Source organism: Athalia rosae, chromosome 5, assembly GCF_917208135.1.
Source record: "Athalia rosae chromosome 5, iyAthRosa1.1, whole genome shotgun sequence".
Classification (NCBI taxonomy): Eukaryota; Metazoa; Arthropoda; class Insecta; order Hymenoptera; family Athaliidae; genus Athalia; species Athalia rosae.
This window is the reverse complement of record NC_064030.1, coordinates 8,031,814-8,051,719: the sequence shown is the minus strand read 5'-3', so window position 1 is coordinate 8,051,719 and position 19,906 is coordinate 8,031,814. Positions and strand designations below refer to the sequence as shown.

The 19,906-nt window shown below is 43.9% G+C and overlaps 2 protein-coding genes across 9 annotated transcripts in view; one reads left to right on the top strand and one right to left on the bottom strand.

The window, feature by feature from the left end:
• Window positions 1–19,906, bottom strand: part of LOC105690186 (probable phospholipid-transporting ATPase IA) — a 59,084-nt gene that overhangs the window by 33,863 nt on the left and 5,315 nt on the right. The window lies entirely within an intron of this gene.
• On the top strand, window positions 1,784–19,147 carry LOC105690207 (hyaluronidase-like). Of its 3 annotated transcripts, none has more exons than XM_048655505.1 (8): window positions 1,784–3,799; window positions 4,016–4,220; window positions 4,297–4,723; window positions 4,843–5,053; window positions 5,471–6,137; window positions 7,254–7,725; window positions 16,650–16,756; window positions 17,714–17,769. In XM_048655505.1, the coding sequence occupies exons 2-5, from the start codon at window positions 4,079–4,081 to the stop codon at window positions 5,789–5,791; spliced, it is 1,101 nt and encodes a 366-aa protein (XP_048511462.1). In that variant the 5' UTR covers window positions 1,784–3,799; window positions 4,016–4,078; the 3' UTR covers window positions 5,792–6,137; window positions 7,254–7,725; window positions 16,650–16,756; window positions 17,714–17,769. The 3 variants fall into 3 exon arrangements, with proteins under 3 accessions (XP_048511462.1, XP_012263256.2, XP_012263255.1); XM_012407833.3 differs by having other exon boundaries at window positions 1,791–3,799; window positions 4,006–4,220; XM_012407832.2 differs by lacking the exons at window positions 1,784–3,799; window positions 4,016–4,220; window positions 4,297–4,723; window positions 4,843–5,053; window positions 5,471–6,137 and adding an exon at window positions 18,136–19,147 and having other exon boundaries at window positions 16,650–16,737; window positions 17,714–17,938.

The window sequence follows — 19,906 nt, the reverse complement described above, 5'->3', positions numbered from 1 at the left end:
GATTAGTATTTGAAAGAGAGACTGGGTGAAAGATAAAATTTCATGAATAAATGATGCTTGTAATACATGAAAACCTCAATATTGTTTCTGATGTCAGTTGATGCATTTAGAAACCGATAGTTGACATCAGAAGTGAGAAGCGACATTGCACCAACGCTACCCGAATGTCGAAAGCTCAAGTAACATGAACTCCGTAACGCAGGTCGTCCGCGTTTTCATCGACAGTGGGAAGACCGAAACCTGGATTACCGTTTCGTTACCAACCGTTCGTTACCTCAGGTCTTCACTTGTATTCCGAGATGGAAAATGAGGTTCAAGATGTTGTTGCTGGGGTGAACTTGAATTTGAAAACTCGATTGCAGCGAATCAATTATCAGTAAGGGCCGCAAGGTTGAAATTTGAAAAATTTCAAAACCACCCTGTGTGCGGACCTTCGAATTTGGTGGATAATCTTGTTCGTTCAAATTTCGATTGGATGTCAGCCTTTGATGCTTTGATATTGGATAGCCCTGACATTTCGTGATGGAATATAGATTGGTTTTTGTCTTCAAAAATTCATAAGTTCCAAACCGTATTATTGCAGGCCTGATGTTTCAATTGCAGAGGATTGAAATGTGCAATTGCCTTCGATCGACTCCGTGCAAAGTTACTCACGAATTGACTCGAGTCAATAAATCTCACATCATTAATTCCGTTCGAGCCATGGAATTATGGTTTTCATATGCACGTGATATTCGCCAACCCTTCTCCAAATCGATCCAATAATGACCATTACTCATGCTTCCATGCCACAAAGTTCTTATTGTGCACTGCGACATGAAAATAAACCAGACTCGAGCAGCGCAACGCTCGACAATATACGAAAATTGACGGTGAGGGATTCGCGTGTTTCAAAGGAATCGATAAATGCACATCTCGTTCACTCGCACTGCATTATGACTGCATGTTTCATCTTGACAAAGTATTTTAGTATTGGCTTGTTGCCATTAGCCATCAGGTATGCGGAGTCGACTGCGCAGTCCGCACGCATCGTTTTAACTAATACCTGTAGTCAAGCACATTAATTTGAAAACTTATCACTAGAACAGGTAGTTGGCAGTGACTGCCTAATTAGCACCTAACAATCGCTGTTTTGCTAGGTTTAATTTGGCAAAAATGTAAATCGAATTGGCGCTGTTACCGAAGGTGCAGATAACCCAAACTGCAGAAACCCCGAAGCGCAAATAGTTTCTTATCACTTCCGTTTTTCGCCGGTGAAAAATAAAAAGTAGGTATATTGTACCCTTGTTTCTAATCTGTTTTCGAGTTGAATATGAATATTTATTCAAGTTGCGTTAGACTTATCGCATCCAAGGCTATTTAGATAAAACATTACAGAAAGTCTGCTTGGTGACTTTGATCGGAAGGACGTGGAAAAATTTTCACCCTGAATTTATTAATTTATTGTACCATATTTTTCTTGTGTGATGGTAGTTCGTAAATGCGAAGCGGGTGTTCCAAATGCAAGTTTAACTATTCGTATACACAAGATATGAAAATTGTGTCAATTACTTTTTAACAATGTCATATTCACGATGAGATACCAATCTACCTGCACCGACTGTCCCGAATATCAAAGCTTATCCACAGGCTATCTACCAAAGACCTAAAACATCTATACGTTTATTATTCAATTTTTCATTTTCCAGAATTTCTATGGCATCGAAAAATTGGTATTTGCTTATCTATGTCTTTACTAGTTTTCAATAAAAAAAAAAAAATTCTCAACCAACAAACGGTACCGCTAACCACGTATATCATCGACGTTACGTGTGCTTCACAGGGAGAACAGTCCGCGTTACACAATTTTAATTCAAGTAATTGGTCTCTCATTACGACACGACGTTTACGTTCATTTATTCCACTACAGGATCATTGCTCGTTACGGTGTACGATCTACCGACGCAATGAGAAATACAAACAGAGTCAAATTTCAGTGATGCGGAGGGCAATGCATCGATAACATGTTGTTTTTGAATTCAATCACTCAACTGGGTATCGGACCCAGATGTCTGGCCGAACCGTCGAGAGTTTGGAATCATCGGAAATATCAATCTATAGTCTGTTGTTAGCCACCGGCTCGAATTGATAAGATCACTCGAGTTTTATGTGTTATAAAATGTTACCATGCTTTTACAAACGATCGGAGAATGGCGCATTTGATGAAATTAGACAATTTCAATTGTCGAGCCGACGTGAAAATTATCACCGCTGAACATCCGGTGTAATTAGAATCATGGCGTGAATTTGATCGGAAAGTCATTGATTATAATTTATCGAATGAAATTAACGACAGATAATTCATTCAATGTCATCGGATGGGTTCTCGAGAATCGAGTCACGAAAATACCCTGCGATTGTTCGCAACTATGTTGTCGATGTTCGTAAATCGGGGTAACAGTGAATTTATGAAAGGCGTCGGTGTGCGGAAACTTGACTCCGGCACCTAATCATCAACACTGTGAACCTATTACACGTTGAATTGGCCCCAATTTCAGCCGACCGAATATCCTTCTGGGTCGAAAACCGGACAGTGACACTAAAGTGCCACTCCACAAACCTGAAATTAACTTATTAGTATAATTGCTGGTGTAACAAATAATGCGTCATGTTCAGAATGACGTCACTCAATCCATCGCCTGACTCTAAGTAAGCCGTTGGACGACCGCAGAAATTCTCTACGGACACGGGGCATTCGATAGGTTCAAATTCGGATCTATCGATTCACATCTGTAATCGAACTTTCCCATTGAACGAATAAAAAAGACCAAAAAAAAAGAAACAAAAAAACTCTCCCGAGTCTTAATTTTATACACACGATTAACTTTTCCTATACCTGCCAGGTCCCAAAATCTTGGGCTAAATGCCACGGGCTCACCACAATGCTACCGAATTTACACAAAAACAGACTGCACGAGGTCTAAAATAAGGGACCAGTTTATCTAAACTGGTGTCGTTCTTATCGCAAAACACGCTGTTCTCGGACCTTCGTCTTTTGTCACCGAATGCACCGGCGCGTTAAACGCAGCTCGCATGGTGTGCGTTTCACAGTGTTTCAATGAATGAAGATACCAGTGGGGTTCCTTCTTCTCTCCATTGAAAAGTTCGTAGACACCGACGGGATTACCTTTACAAACGGCACAAGCACATGGCAACCAATGTCGGCAATCGGGCCCACCATCAATCGCGCGTTAATCTATGCAGATGCATCGAGGGTACTTGAATATTTTTGAAAAATAATGCCGAGGACTTCTCAATTCGCGTAAGCTACGGACGTTTATGAACGTATATATACGTTTTCTATTGGGGTTACACGCCAGTCCAAGCGACGAAACAAAGGCCATTGAAGCCGGAGAAAAAAAAGAATCGACAAAATACGTAGTCTGAAAATAAAAATTAAAATAAAAACTAAATTCACGACGAAAAGTAGTTGACAAACGAAGGAAAATGTAGGGGAAAAAAAAAAATAAAAATAAATAAAAATAAAAAATGCAAAGCTGATAACATCGTTGCTGAGTGGAAATGGTGGGGCATATGGTGCGGAATATAAACTGGCCTCAGATCAAGAGGAATTCAGTCACCCGCTGCCATTTGTCATGTCGTTGAAAAAAAATCCCGATGCCGAGTTTTGCGAAGAAGTTCACCGCAACACGATGAATAAGGGTGGTGGAGATTTGTGCTCAGCTATGCGGCGTAAAAAGTTGAAATTTTTCGTTTTCGTCGGTGTTTGTATCGCGGTATCGAACTCGCCATTATTTGGGTATACATATACTACACATGTTTAACTGTAACTTTATCATCATTTTTGTGTTGTACGTATAGCAGTAACACAACAACAGCAGAGGCAGTGCGATTCAATTGAATTTGATCGGATGAAAGGAATACCGGATGAAGTTACGCGCTAGTCAGCATAACGTTATCCGGTATTGGTGCACATTATAATGACAAATCGATAACCTTGTTCAGTTTGATACAGGTGCCAGGTGCCTCGGGAGCAACGAATCACGGGTTCAACCTATACTGGAACGTACCGACCTTCATGTGTCACAAGTATGGCATGTTCTTCGAGGACGTAAACACCTTTGGAATAAGACAAAACGGTAAAGATGAATTTCGAGGGAACGAAATAGCGATACTCTATGACCCGGGCGTCTTCCCGGCGCTTTTGAAGGACGAACACGGTGAGTGCGAAAGGTCGAGGAACGAGGATAGCGATCTTAATTTTTTAAGGATAATTCCAACCGGGTAACATTACAGGACGAACGGTGAGGAGGAATGGCGGAGTGCCCCAGGAGGGTAACTTGACTTATCACCTGGAGGTTTTTCGGGCGCACGTTAACGAGCAAATAAGTGACGTGAATTTTGCGGGAGTCGCGGTAATCGACTTTGAAAGCTGGAGACCAATCTTTCGACAGAACTGGGCCGCGCTTGCACCCTATCGCGACTTGTCAACGGAAATTGAAAGAGACAGACATCCGTTCTGGGATAAAAACAAAGTAGCGCATGAGGCGACGAGGCGATTCGAAAAAGCGGCTCGTTTATTTATGGAGGACACTTTAAAACTCGCGAGGATCCTAAGGCCCAAGGCATCATGGGGATACTACGCTTATCCCTACTGCTTCAATTCGACGCCGAATGTTCCCACTGCTCAGTGCGATCCGAAGGTCTACGCTGAGAACGACAGGTGTGTGAAACGGTTTGAAAGATTTTTACCAAAAAAAAAAAAAAAACGTGAGAATTCAGAAAATAAATTTCCAACGGTTGTCGGTATATGTTGTACATGGTTGTTTGTATGATTTTCAGACTTTCCTGGATGTTCAACTTACAGGGTATGCTTCTGCCGTCCGTTTATATCAGGTCAAGTTTAAACAAAAGAGAGAGAATGGAACTGATAAGCTGCAGAGTCAAGGAGGCCATGAGAATTTCGTCCAAGTTAAAACAAGCCCTTCCAAAAACGGTACTCCCTTATTTCTGGTACAAATACCAGGACAAAACTGACGACTTTTTAACAAGTGTAAGTATACTTCACCAGATTTCTCCTTATATTAATCTGAAAATACGCTCTCCTTTGAATTCAGAAACTAAAACCTCCTAAACATTCGTCACTTTACTACTTCTAAGTTAAATTAAAATCGTCCGAAAAGATGGTCTTCGCACATTAAGACGCCATTGATAACAATACCGCACCAGATATCAGCGGTTTCATGAATGAATCTTCCGCTGCCATCAACGTAGTGGGACATGGCATGAATCAGATTCGCCTTAACTCGGGCGAATGTGATTTTAATTGGAATGGATCCATTAATTCTTATACAAAGATCGCTCGTCCGATCAAATTATCGTCACGATCGTCTCAAAACTGAACTCGTACGACTGCACTATTTTTTTTTTTTTTTTGGCAAAAATTTTGACCGGTGAATTCTTTTTGTAGGAGGACTTGTCCAACGGCTTCAGACTGATAAAGAGCATCGGAGGAGATGGCATAGTGATATGGGGGAGCTCGAACGACTTCAACACTAAACAAAAGTGTCAGGAGTTTAGGGATTATCTGTCGGAGACGCTCGGTCCGACCGCCTGGAAGCTGCTAGTGGGAAGATCTCGAAACGTCAGTGAAACCGAAGAGTTGCACGACGCCTACGAAACCCTACAAGTGACCACCGTGCCGAACGTGTACGGGGTAAGAGAAGAAGGCCGTCCAAAATCTACGAACGTCGCGGGCGATGATCCGGATGTTTCAATCGAAAGAGATTGACGAGTGCGGATTAGCCATACTCTGACGTTACGTGAATTATTTAAATCGTGTGCGTGTGTGCGCGTATGTGTGTGTGTGCGTGTTAAGTTTCGTCAAGATGTAAGAAAAATAAAAATCAGGGTGCGCGGGACAAATTTAAAAATCAATGAAAGTGCTTCGAAACCGTACAGTCTCTTCGATGGTCAGTGTTACATCGATACAAACAGTGGTGGAATTCGATCGTAGTTCGATTCGAAAAGGATTGCGCCAATTCTACGTGCATAATTTTATTGGAAGAAATATATTACATAATTTATTAATTGCAAAAATCGAATAATTTCCCACCCAAGTAGAAAAGCGAATACAGGTACGTATTATAACTTTACGTGCGTAATATACGTACCTATCCCGGCTGGCAAATTCTCTATAAATTTTACAAAGAATCGATCAATCTATCCATTGCCGGAGAACGAACGAGACGTGGGTTAATAAATCAGAGACAAACGTTGCGAGTGTGTGGGCCGTATTTGTATACATACGGTTCAGAGAGATATACACACGAGAGAGTCGAGAGTATGGGTGTATATACGGTTCGTCACTTTGCCTTTGATTAATTTGAAATCGATCCACGACTCTAAGCGAAAGATATATAATACCTTGGTGTAAAAAGCAAAAGAATTGCTATTAATCATGGTCGTGTAAAATAAAAGTGAGAATCCTATGACGGGGCGCGGAAGCCGTACGGCGCGAGACGAGCCGAACGTTAAGCATCGTTCACACCGAAGGCCTAACGTGTTCTCTCCGACGAACTTTAGCCTCGTAAAAGTTAATGTCACGCGGTAACAACGTACGTAGCGCGTATTTTTACAGAGAGACACGTATAAATCCTCCGTCGGACGTATCCGCAAACAAACTACTATCCTGAAACATTGTTGGTATATATACACTGTATGTATAGTACATCGAAAACCATTCCCACTCAAACTCTTGCACCTGAACGGACTATACGTCATATATATATACAACGGGCGCACGTGACAGGTGCGCAAAGCGCAAGCGCAAAATCGGCGCGCGAGCCGATCGAACGGGGCCCCGTGAGAATCGGCGTCCTTCTCCGATGCCTGGGGACCGAGGCCCTCGGAGGTGAGACGGAATATCGAGCTTTGCGCTACGGTAGTTTACGTCTCAAACTTTGACGGCCTCGCGTCTGGGCTTCGGAACGTGGATCGGCTTCTGGGGCGCAGTTCGATCGGGAAAATGAGCCGTGAAAATCGTCCAACGTATCGGAGCGATCGGGTCCGCCGCGTCACTCTTTATTCCCGATCGGTATTATCGTCGAGGAGCTGATGCGGCGCTCGGTCGAGCCTCGTGTAAAATGCACTTTAGCGTCAGGACAAGACAAGTTTTACTGGTTCGAGGTGTAAGGCCCCGGGCGATGTGGCTTTTTACAGTCTCCTATACAGTCTCTTGCGTATGGTCGTAGGTAGTCGAGATCGGGCCCGAGCCAGGAGAGGAGAGAACAGCACGCCTCCACCACTACGGGGCCGTTGAGATCTGCAGCTTGACCAGGGCCCAGGCTCAGTCTGCTCCTGGCAGCCTCCGCGCGACGCAGCAGGGCCCCAAAACTGAAAGTGCCGATTTTCCATCGTGACGACGATATACCAGAAGCCAGAAGCGGTTTTACGCCAATCCGCACATTCGATTTTACACGAATTATGTAAACGTCTCCGAAGGGCACTCGATCCACTCGACGCACATGTGTATCTCTGCACACTCCTACCCCTCGCAAAATCCATTGAAATAGACGTCGGTTTTTCTCCCCCGGCCCCTCCACACCCCACCCCCCCTCCCAAGTACCGATAAATAATAAATAACGTCCTCAAGTGCCAATTGGTTTTGCTATAGAAAATTATATCTGCAGCATAACCGGAGCAGATAGATACCCTCCACAGCGGGTGAGTTTCCATTTTCATAAGTATAGAAAAATAATTGAAAAAATAATATTTACATTTATCCCCATTGACAAAACGACGGTACACGTCAATTATTATCTAAATTTACCAATGACGTAATTGTGGTGATATTTATCGATTTCGTGGAGAGGTAGTGTAGTAACGGGAGGAAGAAAGAGGAGGAGGAGGAGGAGGAGGAGGAGGAGGAGGAGGTGGAGGTGGCTTGTTGCCCGGCTAGTATCACGCGAATGGCTTTGTGCGCAAAAAGATTGCGGCCTTACCGAGCGCTTGTTGCCTGAGAAACTAATATAACACTGTACATGGGCATACGCCACTGTGTACGTACGTCTTACGTACGTTATACTTGCCAATTTTCCGCAGCGAGTCGTTTCTCCTTCGGTTAGCTTCTTACCTAGGGCAACGGCCGACTAACCGTCGAGCAACACCTGCGCGGATACGTTTAATCATCGGCATCGTTACCGAGCTCGACTTTCAGAGCTCATTATTATTACACACGTGTATTACGCATATGTACAAGATTTGCGAGATCGGCGGAATATCGGTCAAACTGTTCGCCCCCCCCCCCCCTTCTCCCCCCCGCCCCCCCATTTTTTTCCCTTCGCCTATTCCGCTCGAAACGGCAACGACTTTTGGCAACGATAGACGTTATCGATCATTCCGCATACCGTATGATTGACCGATCCCTTCGATCCGCCGATGATACCGATGACTAACTCGTCCACCGACAAATTTGAAATTTAAATTTCACTCCGGCAGACGACGCATAAAGCGCATAAAATGACTCTCCGCGTCTCTCTGCGTACCCGCGCACGTATATACGTATACAATGTATATAACGATATATACAGCCGTGAAATTATATATTACATGGATATGTTTAGAGTGCATGCATTATTCACATAGATCCTTGTATGTATGTACCCATAGTACGTACATACCAAGATATTTGGTAGGATGTTTGACAATTTTCAAAAACATATTATATATTGTGCCCTAAGGTGGTCCGTGCTGCAGATGTATCGCCTTGCACGTGGGATATGTTGTAAGCATATATCACTCCATTGTCCATACGGAAGGTGTACACGTATACCTATTACAAGGAGACATATTTACAATCGTTGGTACATGGGAACAACCGCGAGTATCTTGCCTATACGACACGCTACCGCGTACGCGGTGGTATGTTCTGTGTATAATTTACAGTAAAAATAGTACAATAATAATAGGCAAGTTGTTACAATCCCTTGCTATCTGTAACGGCGAAATTAACGTCAAATCATTGAAAACGCTCGTCTACAGTTCGGGCATGTTGGTAAGATTCCACGAGCCACGTACGGTTAATTGGCTAAAACGGAACGTCCGCGACGCGATTTTTATCCCATTGAACGGAAAATATCCTCTCGAGTATCTCGCCGGGGGAATGAAAAAGAAACGGTCTTTTTTACAAAAAAGAAAAAACGAAGAAAGAAGAAAAACAAAAAAAACAGAGAAGCTCGTGCGGTGAAGAGAAAACGCGGAATGATCCGTCCCGTCCGCGAAGAAGGAGGATGTCACGATCCATAGCGGACCGCGTCGCGGGACGAGTGGAGAGAGAGATGGAAACGGTGGTTAGAGGTAGATTACCGATGCATCGCGTTTCCCAATCATAAATATGTTAATCGTACTACGCTGGACCGTGGCCCGGAGCGCGTGGGTGCCAGTTAATCAGACGACGACGGTGGTGGTGGTGGTGTATACGTAGAGAGAAAGAAAAACGCGGTCACACAGCGCCAGAGAGAAGGAAAGAGAGGTAGCGGCGCGGCGCGGCACGGCGATATCGGGGCCCGTGGTCCCGAAGTACGTCCAAGAAGAAGGGAGAAAAAGAGGCGGGCGGATAGGTGGAGTGAAAAAAAAGGCGACAACAGCGGGGAGGATGCCCCGAAAACACGGTCGACGTGTGGCGCCATCTCAACTTTTCTTATTCTCTTTCTGTTTCACCCATACTAATTCTTACCGCGGGGCCCCCTAAAAGGGGGAAGCGATGGGGGAGACCACCTTTTGCTCGCCCAAACCGAACCCCACTCCGGCCCCAAATGGGGGGGTCAGACCGAGAAGGGCCCGACGCCCGACGCTCGACGCCCGCGCACCTCGCGTATGTATATATATATATACCTGCGTATGTATATATATCTTGTAGGGATATACACTGCCAGCCAAAAGTTTCGGTACACCGCTCGAAAGTTCTTGAAGCATTGAAAGTTCAGAAAAATATCAACGATTTTTTTGACGGACCAATTACGGATTTTTGAACACGGCCGTTTTTCGGATGTTCTCAAGCTACCCGAAGATTTGAAGAAATTTTCTCTTTTATTTTCATATCGTCTTAAATCATTGTTTTAGAATTTCAAGTGAGCAAATTTTCTTTTGAGACTCTGATGAGTGGAGGGGCTTTATTTGGGAATTACGAGGTGTAAGACGATTGATAACAAAAGAGAAATTTTCTTCAGATCTTTGGTAGCTCGAGAACATCCGAATAACGGCCGTGTTCAAAAATACCTAATTGGGCCGTCAAAAAAATCGTGGAGAATTTTGTCAAAAAGCATCGTAAAGTCAAAAACGTCCTCTTCGAGATGCTTTTTGGAAAAAATTTGATAATCCTCATTTCCGAATCCGCCATGTGGAGGGAGGACGGTCTTTCGAGCCATTGAGAAATCGCGAAGCGCGACCCATTTCGTAAAAATATACCGATCGCACGATTTTTTCGAAAAACCTTACAGTCGAGACGTTATCGCTCAATGTGATCCGTGTAACTTTCATTGCGGCAAGAAATTTTCCTACCGGTGTAGCCAAACTTTTGACCGTCAGCGTAGAATACATACCCCGCGGTGTGTAAGAATATACGTAGGAAGAGAGAACCCCGGTGTAGTATCCCTTCGTGATGATCGTGCACCGCACGAACTCTCGACCAACACGAATAATAAGAGACCCTCTTTATAGTTGGGTAGCGCGGAACAGATCGTTAAAATGTAATGACATTGTTGTTTTTAATGCCCGCCTCTTAAAAATGGGCGGGAAGGAGCAACGGCAGCAGCTCAGCGCCAACGTCAGCGAGATAGCCGCGGATCTTTTTTCCGGACTCGCCGAGGTATAATAGCATCGCTTAGAAATAAATTAACAAGCACACACCCCGTGTATCAGTGGCGTGAAACTTATTCTTCACGACACCTTATAGATTCTGGAAAAGGTCACGCCCCGGGTCATCCGATTGTTCAATCAACTTTTGCAAAAACAAAAAAAAAGATTGTCTTCTATCGGTCCCATCGCAACGTCGAGCGATTCGGATTCCTTACTCTCTTTTATCCGGCGACGTTTTCGACCAGGAAACAACTGCGACGCGATCATGGCTGAGGATCGTCGATAGCGTCATTGTTTTTACCTCAAGATATGGCAGAGAAAATGACGATATAGTCGTCGGATATTCTCGTTGCGGTAGCGATTAAGAAACCACGAGTGCGAGGCGCGGGAGCTGATGAAAGATTGTTACGAAAGTTTCAAAACTACCGCGTAGGTTGTAACATCGTTACAAGCTCTTCTTCGGTTGGTTTAGAAGGTCCGAACATTCCTTCCTGTATCTATCAACCGCGATCTTTGATTCCTAACGAGCATTGATTCTCCACGTTCAAGGTTCTCTTTTATTCATGTATAATGGAAAAACAATCACGGCTGAGGAAAAGAGAAGAGCGAGGTAAAAAGGAAAAAAAAAAGAGTCATCCGCGACAGCGAAAAACACAAGTCGCGAACGTTTGATATATACGATGTGTTTATATATATATATATATACCCGCGGGGCTGAATTCTTCCACAGAAAACGGAAATATTTCAAAAGTTTAAAACTCTTCGACATTCGCATAACTCACCACACGGCGTGTATACCTATACAGTATATACGTATACTATCAGATGAAAACCTCCGTAGCGCGGGTTAAAAACAATCGCCCATCTTTCCTTTCGTTCCGATCGTGTCTCCCCTCCGACACATCCTTGTCTCCTCACCACTTGGAGAATCCTCGTTAAATACGCTCGTCCAAGTAGAAATATAAGAGAGATATACACGTACGTACGTATTATATACGTATACCTCGTATCATACGTATGTAGTCGTCGTTACGTCCTGCGTGAGCGTCGCGACGTAAGAAAGCAGCTTGATACATACACAGGTACATATATATATACGAATAACGTTGCCGGCAGGTATTCCTCGAAGAACGCAAACATCAAAGCCGTCGGCAAATACCTCGGAATCTGGTGAATGTATTTGTTTTCACGGGTATGTCACTGAGTCGTCGTCGTCGTCGTCGTCGTCGTCGTCGTTGCGTTATTTCGCGTTGCGTTACGTTTTACCTTGGTTCCAAGTTTTTTCTGTTTTTTTTTTTTTTCATAGAAAATTTTATCCTCGTATCACACGCGGGTATTAGTTATGATCGCCGCGGCGGCGGCGGCGGCGCATCGCACGGATTCACGCGAATCCAACCGTTCCCCGATTCCTCGGGCGAGGGCGAATCCTCCGTAGGTCGCAAGTGCTCGAGTGCCGGCGGCGCCATTTGTTCCATAGGTAAATGAACGGGCGAATACGAGGAATATAAATATATATACGAATAGGAGGATTATTCAAATATACGAAGATCGGAGGCTTGAGCTGGTTTGTGCTTACCGCTGACGGCGAAGGTGATCCGGCTCCGGCCGAGTCGGCGTATCTCAGATGTATTATTATTACGGGCGCACATGCGGATTCATTTACGCCCGGCTGCAACTCACGTGCAACGCACTTATTCTCCGCGTTAGTCGGGATAAACCACTTCTCGGATATCTACGGCCTATCCCAATATCGGATTACGAACGAACGAGGGGAACGAAAATACGATAATGTTCGACGGAACCTATGCAGCGGATTTTCAGCGCGAAGATCGGGACCCGGCGGCCGCGCTATAGGTCCCGGCGATACGTTCTTACCGACTTTTTATTCTTCTGTTTTTTTTTTTTTTCATTCGGTCTCTACGCCACACGACGCACGATTCCCATGTAATTTTGACGAGTCACGCGAAGAATTGCGAACCACGCGACCGATCTCGCGGCAGTTTAATGTATTTAAGCGATTGGAAGAATAACGTTCAATCTGCGCCCATGTGTATATACATATGATACCAGTTTTTGTACCTTCGACATTAAACGGAGACGCGAAATGATCTTGGAGAAATATAATTTTTCGCCAACTGCGATGGTGTATGAGCGAATGCTTGATTAAATTTTCGGCGTCGTTGAGTTTGGCGAAACATGCAAATCGATTGAGAATATTATTCCGTTGAACTCGGTCGCAGGCCACCGCGACGATATCGGTTTGATTAATTTTTCCATTCACCATTCTTCTACCGAGTACCTCGAACAGAGGTATTAGAACCCGATAGAATCCAGCTGCGCTGTATAGTAATTACGGTCAAGATTGGAATGGATTAGAAGATAGAAACTCGTATAGATATATATATATATAAGTTCAGCGTCGATCGGAACCAGCTCACAGACAATCCATTACGCCGGTGTTGGTTGAAATCGTTTATTCGAGCCGGACGTAATTACCTGTAGGATGTACGTTGTAACATATTAATGCTTTAATCGATATAAAATTCGAGATGAAATTACTACCTTATACTAAAAGAAATTCGATGTATCAGGTACGTTCGATATGTTACGGTATAACGAAGTAACGGCTGCAGATCTGCCGCTCCGATCCTGGCTTCGGGACGCGGTAATTTTTACCGAAGAATTAGGTGTGAACTACACCGATTCACCATCGAGGGCGAGTAACTCCGGTTATACTTCTACAATTAGCATAAAAGAATTAGGAACACCGTATCAGATTTTGATATTAAATTGAACATATTAGTCGTGTGTAGGGTATGAGCTAGGTCTAAACGGTATCCCGGGTATACCTGTATCATGTTTTGTGAGGCCCCACGTTGAGAGCGATCGGTGAGACGGTTGATTTTCTTTGGTCTTGCGATAGACGGAACGTTTCGGAGTGGCGGCAGCGAAGCGATGTAAGTCTTATTGTTATGAAAAAAAGTAGAAAAGGAACAGGAGGTAGAATAAATAGGAAAAAAATGAAGACGAAGAGGACGAAGAATAAGAAGAATAAGAATAAGAAGAAGAAGAAGAAGTAGGTGTTGGAATGGGCGGAGGGGCGGATGGGCACTTTGCGGTTTCGGAGCGCGTCGAATTTTGTTAAGAATCAAATTAAACTCACGGCTGGACGCAGCCCTTTTATTCTCTTTGAAAAATAAGCAAAGCGAATCCAGCGAGCACCACGGCACCGACGCTAACAATAAGCCGAAGATCCGAGCAAGAAGAAGTCCGTTGATATTGATGGTGTTGCTGCAGCACCGGCGCGAAGAGGAGGTGCCGAACGTAACGCGGTAACAAAGAGAGCTATTGAGCTACGGGGTGCGGTTTTCGTATAGAGATTGCGTCCGTCAGCTCGGGCGGAATTCCTCGTGTGTATCGTCAAATTTTCAAGGCCCGTAAACGATAGATCGGAACGATCTTCTCGATCGTTTTTCCTCCCAGGTTACCGATCTCCCGTCCATTTTTCTTTTTCGTTTTCCTTTTCCGCAGCTTCGATTTCCGAATAAAGTACCACGGGTCCCCCAGAACCGAAGAGTGGAATAGAACGAGATCGGATCTTCGAATAACGAATAGCCCGATCCTGTGGTTCCACGCGTTATTTACAATAATTAAACGTTGCTACGCAAGCCTCGTCGTTTAAGGGCGTAGCCCTCGGTGCGTTAACTTTTCCTTTTATTTTATTCCTCTTTTTCCATACCATTTCCGAGCTTCGGACGTGAACCCGTGGTGCTTTGTACATTGAAATATGTACATAGGTATACAACACGCGTATAACTATTGCACCGGGGGGATAATCCCATTTCTTATTCTCCAAAGCGAGAAATCTCGAGCCGCTGCTCGGGCTCTGTAGCCCCTCCTCGCCTCGAATTCTTTTCCCCTTTAGTCCATTTATTCGAAGTTTTAAGCTGCGCAGCTGTGCCCCACAGTGCCCTTCGATAAAAGCCTTTCGGACAGGTAATATACCTCGAGGTGTTGACCAACAATAGCGGGCCGTCCTTTGGCCCTCGTAAATCAGCCTTGGGCCCTGATACCTGGGGACCGTCCCTGTCACGTTGTCCTCGGCCATTCAAATCCTCGTTCATTGCGGCCGCGGCACCGTCAACTTTTCGACCACCGTACGTTCCGCCTCGGTGCACGGTTGTTATATCTTTTAATAGGTGTACACCTATACACTTGTACGCTTCGTCTATACGGAGTTATATATACCACGTCGTACGTGTACAATAATTACATACAACGGACGTGTACAATGTACGAGTAATTTAAATAATATGTACGTATATACGTGTACACCGGTGAAGCGAATGTATTGCGCGAATACCGTGTGTATATATATTTTACATGCGAGTTAGCGCTTTTCGAACGACGTTACGCTATAGTTATACGTAGTCCGTATAAGTACGCGTACGTACGATACGATACGTAGGTAGGTAGGTACGCGGCGTAAGCCCTGCAGCGGCATAATTTCAGATGCGGTTGCCAAGGGTGCAGCATTTATTGTATACGCTGTAGTACGTCGCGTACGGATCGACGCCGCGGCGGTGTAGAAGCGTCCTGTCCTGTTTTGTCCAGCGGCTTATACTATACAGTAACCGCCGGCCACGAAGTTGCTTTTGCCGTGGTAGCTACGGACAGTCCACAGCTATAAGGCAGGTTCCCAGAACTCGAAATAAGAAACGGTAGATCTTGGATACCGCGATGTCCAGGCAAAAGAAAACTAAAATGAAACGAGCAACGAAAGAGAAAATAAGAAGAAAATAAATAATTAAAGAAAAAAAAAAAAACAGCGGAAAAATAGAATTGAAAATAATATAAAGAGCGAAGTGACGCGCGCGTCGGAATGCGCGTGTTGGTTGTACGTATATACCTACATTTGGGAGAAAAATTGGCACTGTAACGAAAGAAGGAGACTCACCTCTGTCAACAGAGCGGACAGAATCTGATAGGCCACTTTACGCTCGTTAGTGTTTCCTCGGTCCAACGTCGGTCGTTGGGTTTACGTGTTTTCCCTTGGGTATTCCGAAACGTTTGATCACCCCCATGCATTTCGACGGCGTCGCGCTTCCCTTTGATCGTACAAAGTGTCCCAGCTCCTTATAGTCCCGGAGCGACGGAATATATACCTAGATATTATAACGTCGTGCACGTTGCACCAGTTCGAAGATGGTACGTTGAACGCGCGAGTCAACACTTCCGAACATTTCCGTCGAAAATAGAAAAAAAAAAAAAAAAGTTAAAATTTTTCGAAAGCTATGATACGACTGAAGAACAGTCGGGGTGTACGGTTGTTGTTATTCACGTGCGAAGATCTAGCGAAGTCTGGAGAGGGTCGGTGGAGCGACGATAATTTAGTCGGGTAGGGCAGTACACGGTTGTGTTAAAGCTACCGCGAATGACGCAACCGTGAGGCGGTCGTCGAACCTTGCTGCAGGTCGACCTGAAACCTCACCTGCAACACGAGGTCCTCGTCTCGTATATACGTATGCTCGCCGAAGCTATTAACTTTCATTCATCCGGAAAAATCAACGGACTCTTAAACGACCGTGGTTCACTGAGCCCGTTAACTCGGAATTTTTCACGCGCAGGTTGAGACGGTCGGGAGAAAATTTGGGTCGGATTAGTGAAACTTGTTTTTTTTGTTTTCGATTTTTCGAAATCACCGAACGATCGTCGGATATTTTTTCTGAAATAAATTCGCGAGTTTTTGGTATTGAAACTTTGATGGAAAAATTTTTGTTGAATTGTTGCAGGAAGAATATGGGTCTGGCGACGGTGTCGGCCTTCCTGGCCCTCATGGCGATGCAATTTTCGCTTCTACGAGCCCATCGAGAACATAAGGTACACTGAGGTTGTTCAGGTAGGTGATACCTATCTCAACCTTTCACCTAATTCGTCTTTCGACGTAATTCCATTATCCGATATCGTCGACGCCAGGTATGCGACACGTACAACGTGAACTGGCTACGTGTTTATATATACATGCACATATCGTTGCACACCAATTGCCTCTTCCTGCCCATAGAAGGGTCCCCTTTTTTTCCTACCGGGACGTAGCAAGTGAAGAGTCTTCTTCCCCACTCCTTACAAAATACTCGCAACCCTCTATGGGCATCAGCGCCCGCCGACCGTGCACGACGTCGCTTCGACGTTCGAGAGGGACACACGATTCCCCTCCGACGCTAAAGAACTCTTCCGAAGCAAACCCGATGAAAAACAGCAGTCTCCTCGAGTTGCTCGAAACTTTTCAGGTTTAAAGCGACCAACCGAATTATATACAGCTATTGTATACCTTTAAAAACTCCCGGCTAATATGTAACATTTCTTTTTCCTTATTTGAGTAAGGTCGGTCAGGTTGATTAGTTATTTTCGTTTTTTTTTTTCTCTTCAAGTTTTATCTCTACTTTCGATGGACTTCATTTTTACGCATAAATAACGTCGGTCGAATTTTCATTCTCGCGTTCGCGACCGTCAAGGTTAATTGGTAGGGACAAGGTTGAACGGGCGTCGAAAAGTAAGGACCGAAGAAACACAAGGCGAGTTGGGCAACGAGGATCGGGGGTAACCCACCTATATAATACCGACTAGTCGTAAACGTCTGGAGACGTCGCGATGCACGGGCGTTCATTGAAGCGAACGAGAATTTGTCGAGTGGGGGGGAGGTGTTTCCTCGTGAACCTTATGGGTATATGCAAATTTCCGCCGGTGCGGAGCAGCTTCAACTGACGTATACCTGTACCTGTAGTAGTATACACGTGTGTGTATATTTATAAGATATTTAACGCGGCACTTTGGGCCTCGTCGTTTTTGTTTTCAGGTGCACAACATAGTACTCTATCCGGACAAGCACAGCTGGTGCAAGACGACCCCCATCAAACAAGTGGTGACCTGGCCGAAATGTTCGTCTCAGGAATTGGATAACAACGTGTGCGTTGGCGCATGCTTTTCTTACATGGTACCTCACAGCGAACCTTCGGCACCCGGTGACCTCATAAGACCCTACTGCGATTCGTGCCAACCGTTGGACAGCATCTGGCACACGGTAACTAAATTACACACTTTCTCGCACGGTCAGCACATTTAAATACCCCGTCCGCAGGCGCATACCTTAGTCGTATAGGTATTACGCAACTTGAATTTACGGACTTTAAACGATTTCGCGACCTCGCGCGATCGACCTCCGCAACGTGTGGCGATCGAAACGTGGCTGATAATACTTGGACGCGCTTTGACTTTCAGGTGACGTTGGATTGCAAGGACGAGGACGGGAAGCCTACGACGATGCAGAAGAAGGTTCAGATAATAACGAATTGTTCGTGCGGTCCCTGCACGGAGACGTCTAGGATCAGACCGGACTACAACACGCTGCTACAGTCGTTGGCCGACGAAAATTTGGATCAAAACGTGAACGTGGTCGAGGAGGAACCGGATTTATTGTTGAACCCGAACATAAACGCGTCAAAGATAAACCCGACCGACACTATAGTTGCGCAAGAAAATTTCGTTCAATTGATACACGAGTTGAAGAGTACGGACGTACCGGACGAGTCGAAATCGAAGGCTAAGGAACTGGTGGAAAAGCTCACCACCAACGAACTTGATCTGGAAAAACTGAAGGAAATGTTAGAGAAGTACGAGGAAGAGGCGGAACAAAAGCACAAGCCGCATCACGGCGGCCTGCTGCACATCGGACCGCATCATTCGCTCGTATTGGATTCGGATGTGAAAGAAAAAATTGACGTCGAACCTCATCATCTTCATCCGGCGGTCGCTGGCCAGGAGATCAGCTATCACGACAACGTGCTCGTTGAAAAGGATAAAAAAAAGGACTTTTAACGATCAATCGATAGGGCTTGAAAATCGCCACTTTGGAAATTAACTCACATGCAGATTTCTCACTGTATTTGTATACGCACTTTGACGCTGGTCGCCAAAAAGGCAGATGGAAGACCGTCTTTTTTTTTTTTTCTTTTTTTTTTTTCGTTCTTTAGTTTTTGTTTTAAAAATATTTGTCGCCCGGACGAATAAATTATTGTTCTTGTTGCGGAATTTTCTTGGTGCGGGTAAGTTCCGACGAAGACGGACGTTTTTTTGTTGAGTGCAAGTACAAGGGCGAGGGTCGACGGTTAGACAGTAAGTAGAAAAGCTGAGTGATCAAACACTTCGCTCGATACATCTGTAACGAATTGAATGAGTAATTTATTACCTATGACAAATCGCAGGTGCATCGAGTATTTACGATATAATTTTTTAAAAAAATCTTAAAAGTCAATTATACTGTGTCAGACTATACATACTTATAGTATAAATCGAAAAGCGTGAAAAATAAAATATTTAGTTATTAATGATAATGATTATATTATTGCGAATCGCTCGACATTTCCGAAGAATTTATTTATTTTCAAAATGCGGCAAAAAAAGAAAAAAAAAAAAGACAACAATTTGGTGAAGTTAAACAACGTCATTTTGTTTTTCTTTTTTTTGTCTTTTCATAATTAATATTATTCTTTTTTTTTTTTATCTTCAATTATTAGACAATAATTAATTAATATTCGTTGTTGAGGAAAATTTTAATATATATTACTATGATAATTATTTTAATTATTTAACAATAAATTTAAGAATTTGTTTATCATGATTATTATTTTCTTTTTTTTTTTTTATCATATTTTATACACGACTCACAATATTCTTTATAATACCTATACCCCTATCATATATGTATTACCGAGTCTTATTTTATTACGACTTGAAATATAGCGTCCATGCAAGCCGGAAATAATTGTTTTATTTCATGAGGCATTCGATCGTCACGACAAAATTAGTTCAACATTCTTCTGTATCAGTAGTGAGGCATTCGTGAGGATTGAAAGAGAAAAGAGAGCAAATTATGATTTGATTTCCTGAATAATTTTCGATTAATTTCGTTCAATCCTCACACAAATTGTCAAACGATTCGAATACGACATAATTACTTTATGTAATTAACTTCATCAAGATGGACGATTCT

Excerpts from the sequence above, each read along its gene's own strand:
- LOC105690207 (XM_012407833.3), top strand. The coding sequence starts at position 3,636 with ATGTCGTTGAAAAAAAATCCCGATGCCGAGTTTTGCGAAGAAGTTCAC. Across the intron at positions 3,800-4,005 it reads TCGAACTCGCCATTATTTGG|TTTGATACAGGTGCCAGGTG; the intron begins GTATACATATAC and ends AACCTTGTTCAG. Across the intron at positions 5,054-5,470 it reads CTGACGACTTTTTAACAAGT|GAGGACTTGTCCAACGGCTT; the intron begins GTAAGTATACTT and ends TTCTTTTTGTAG.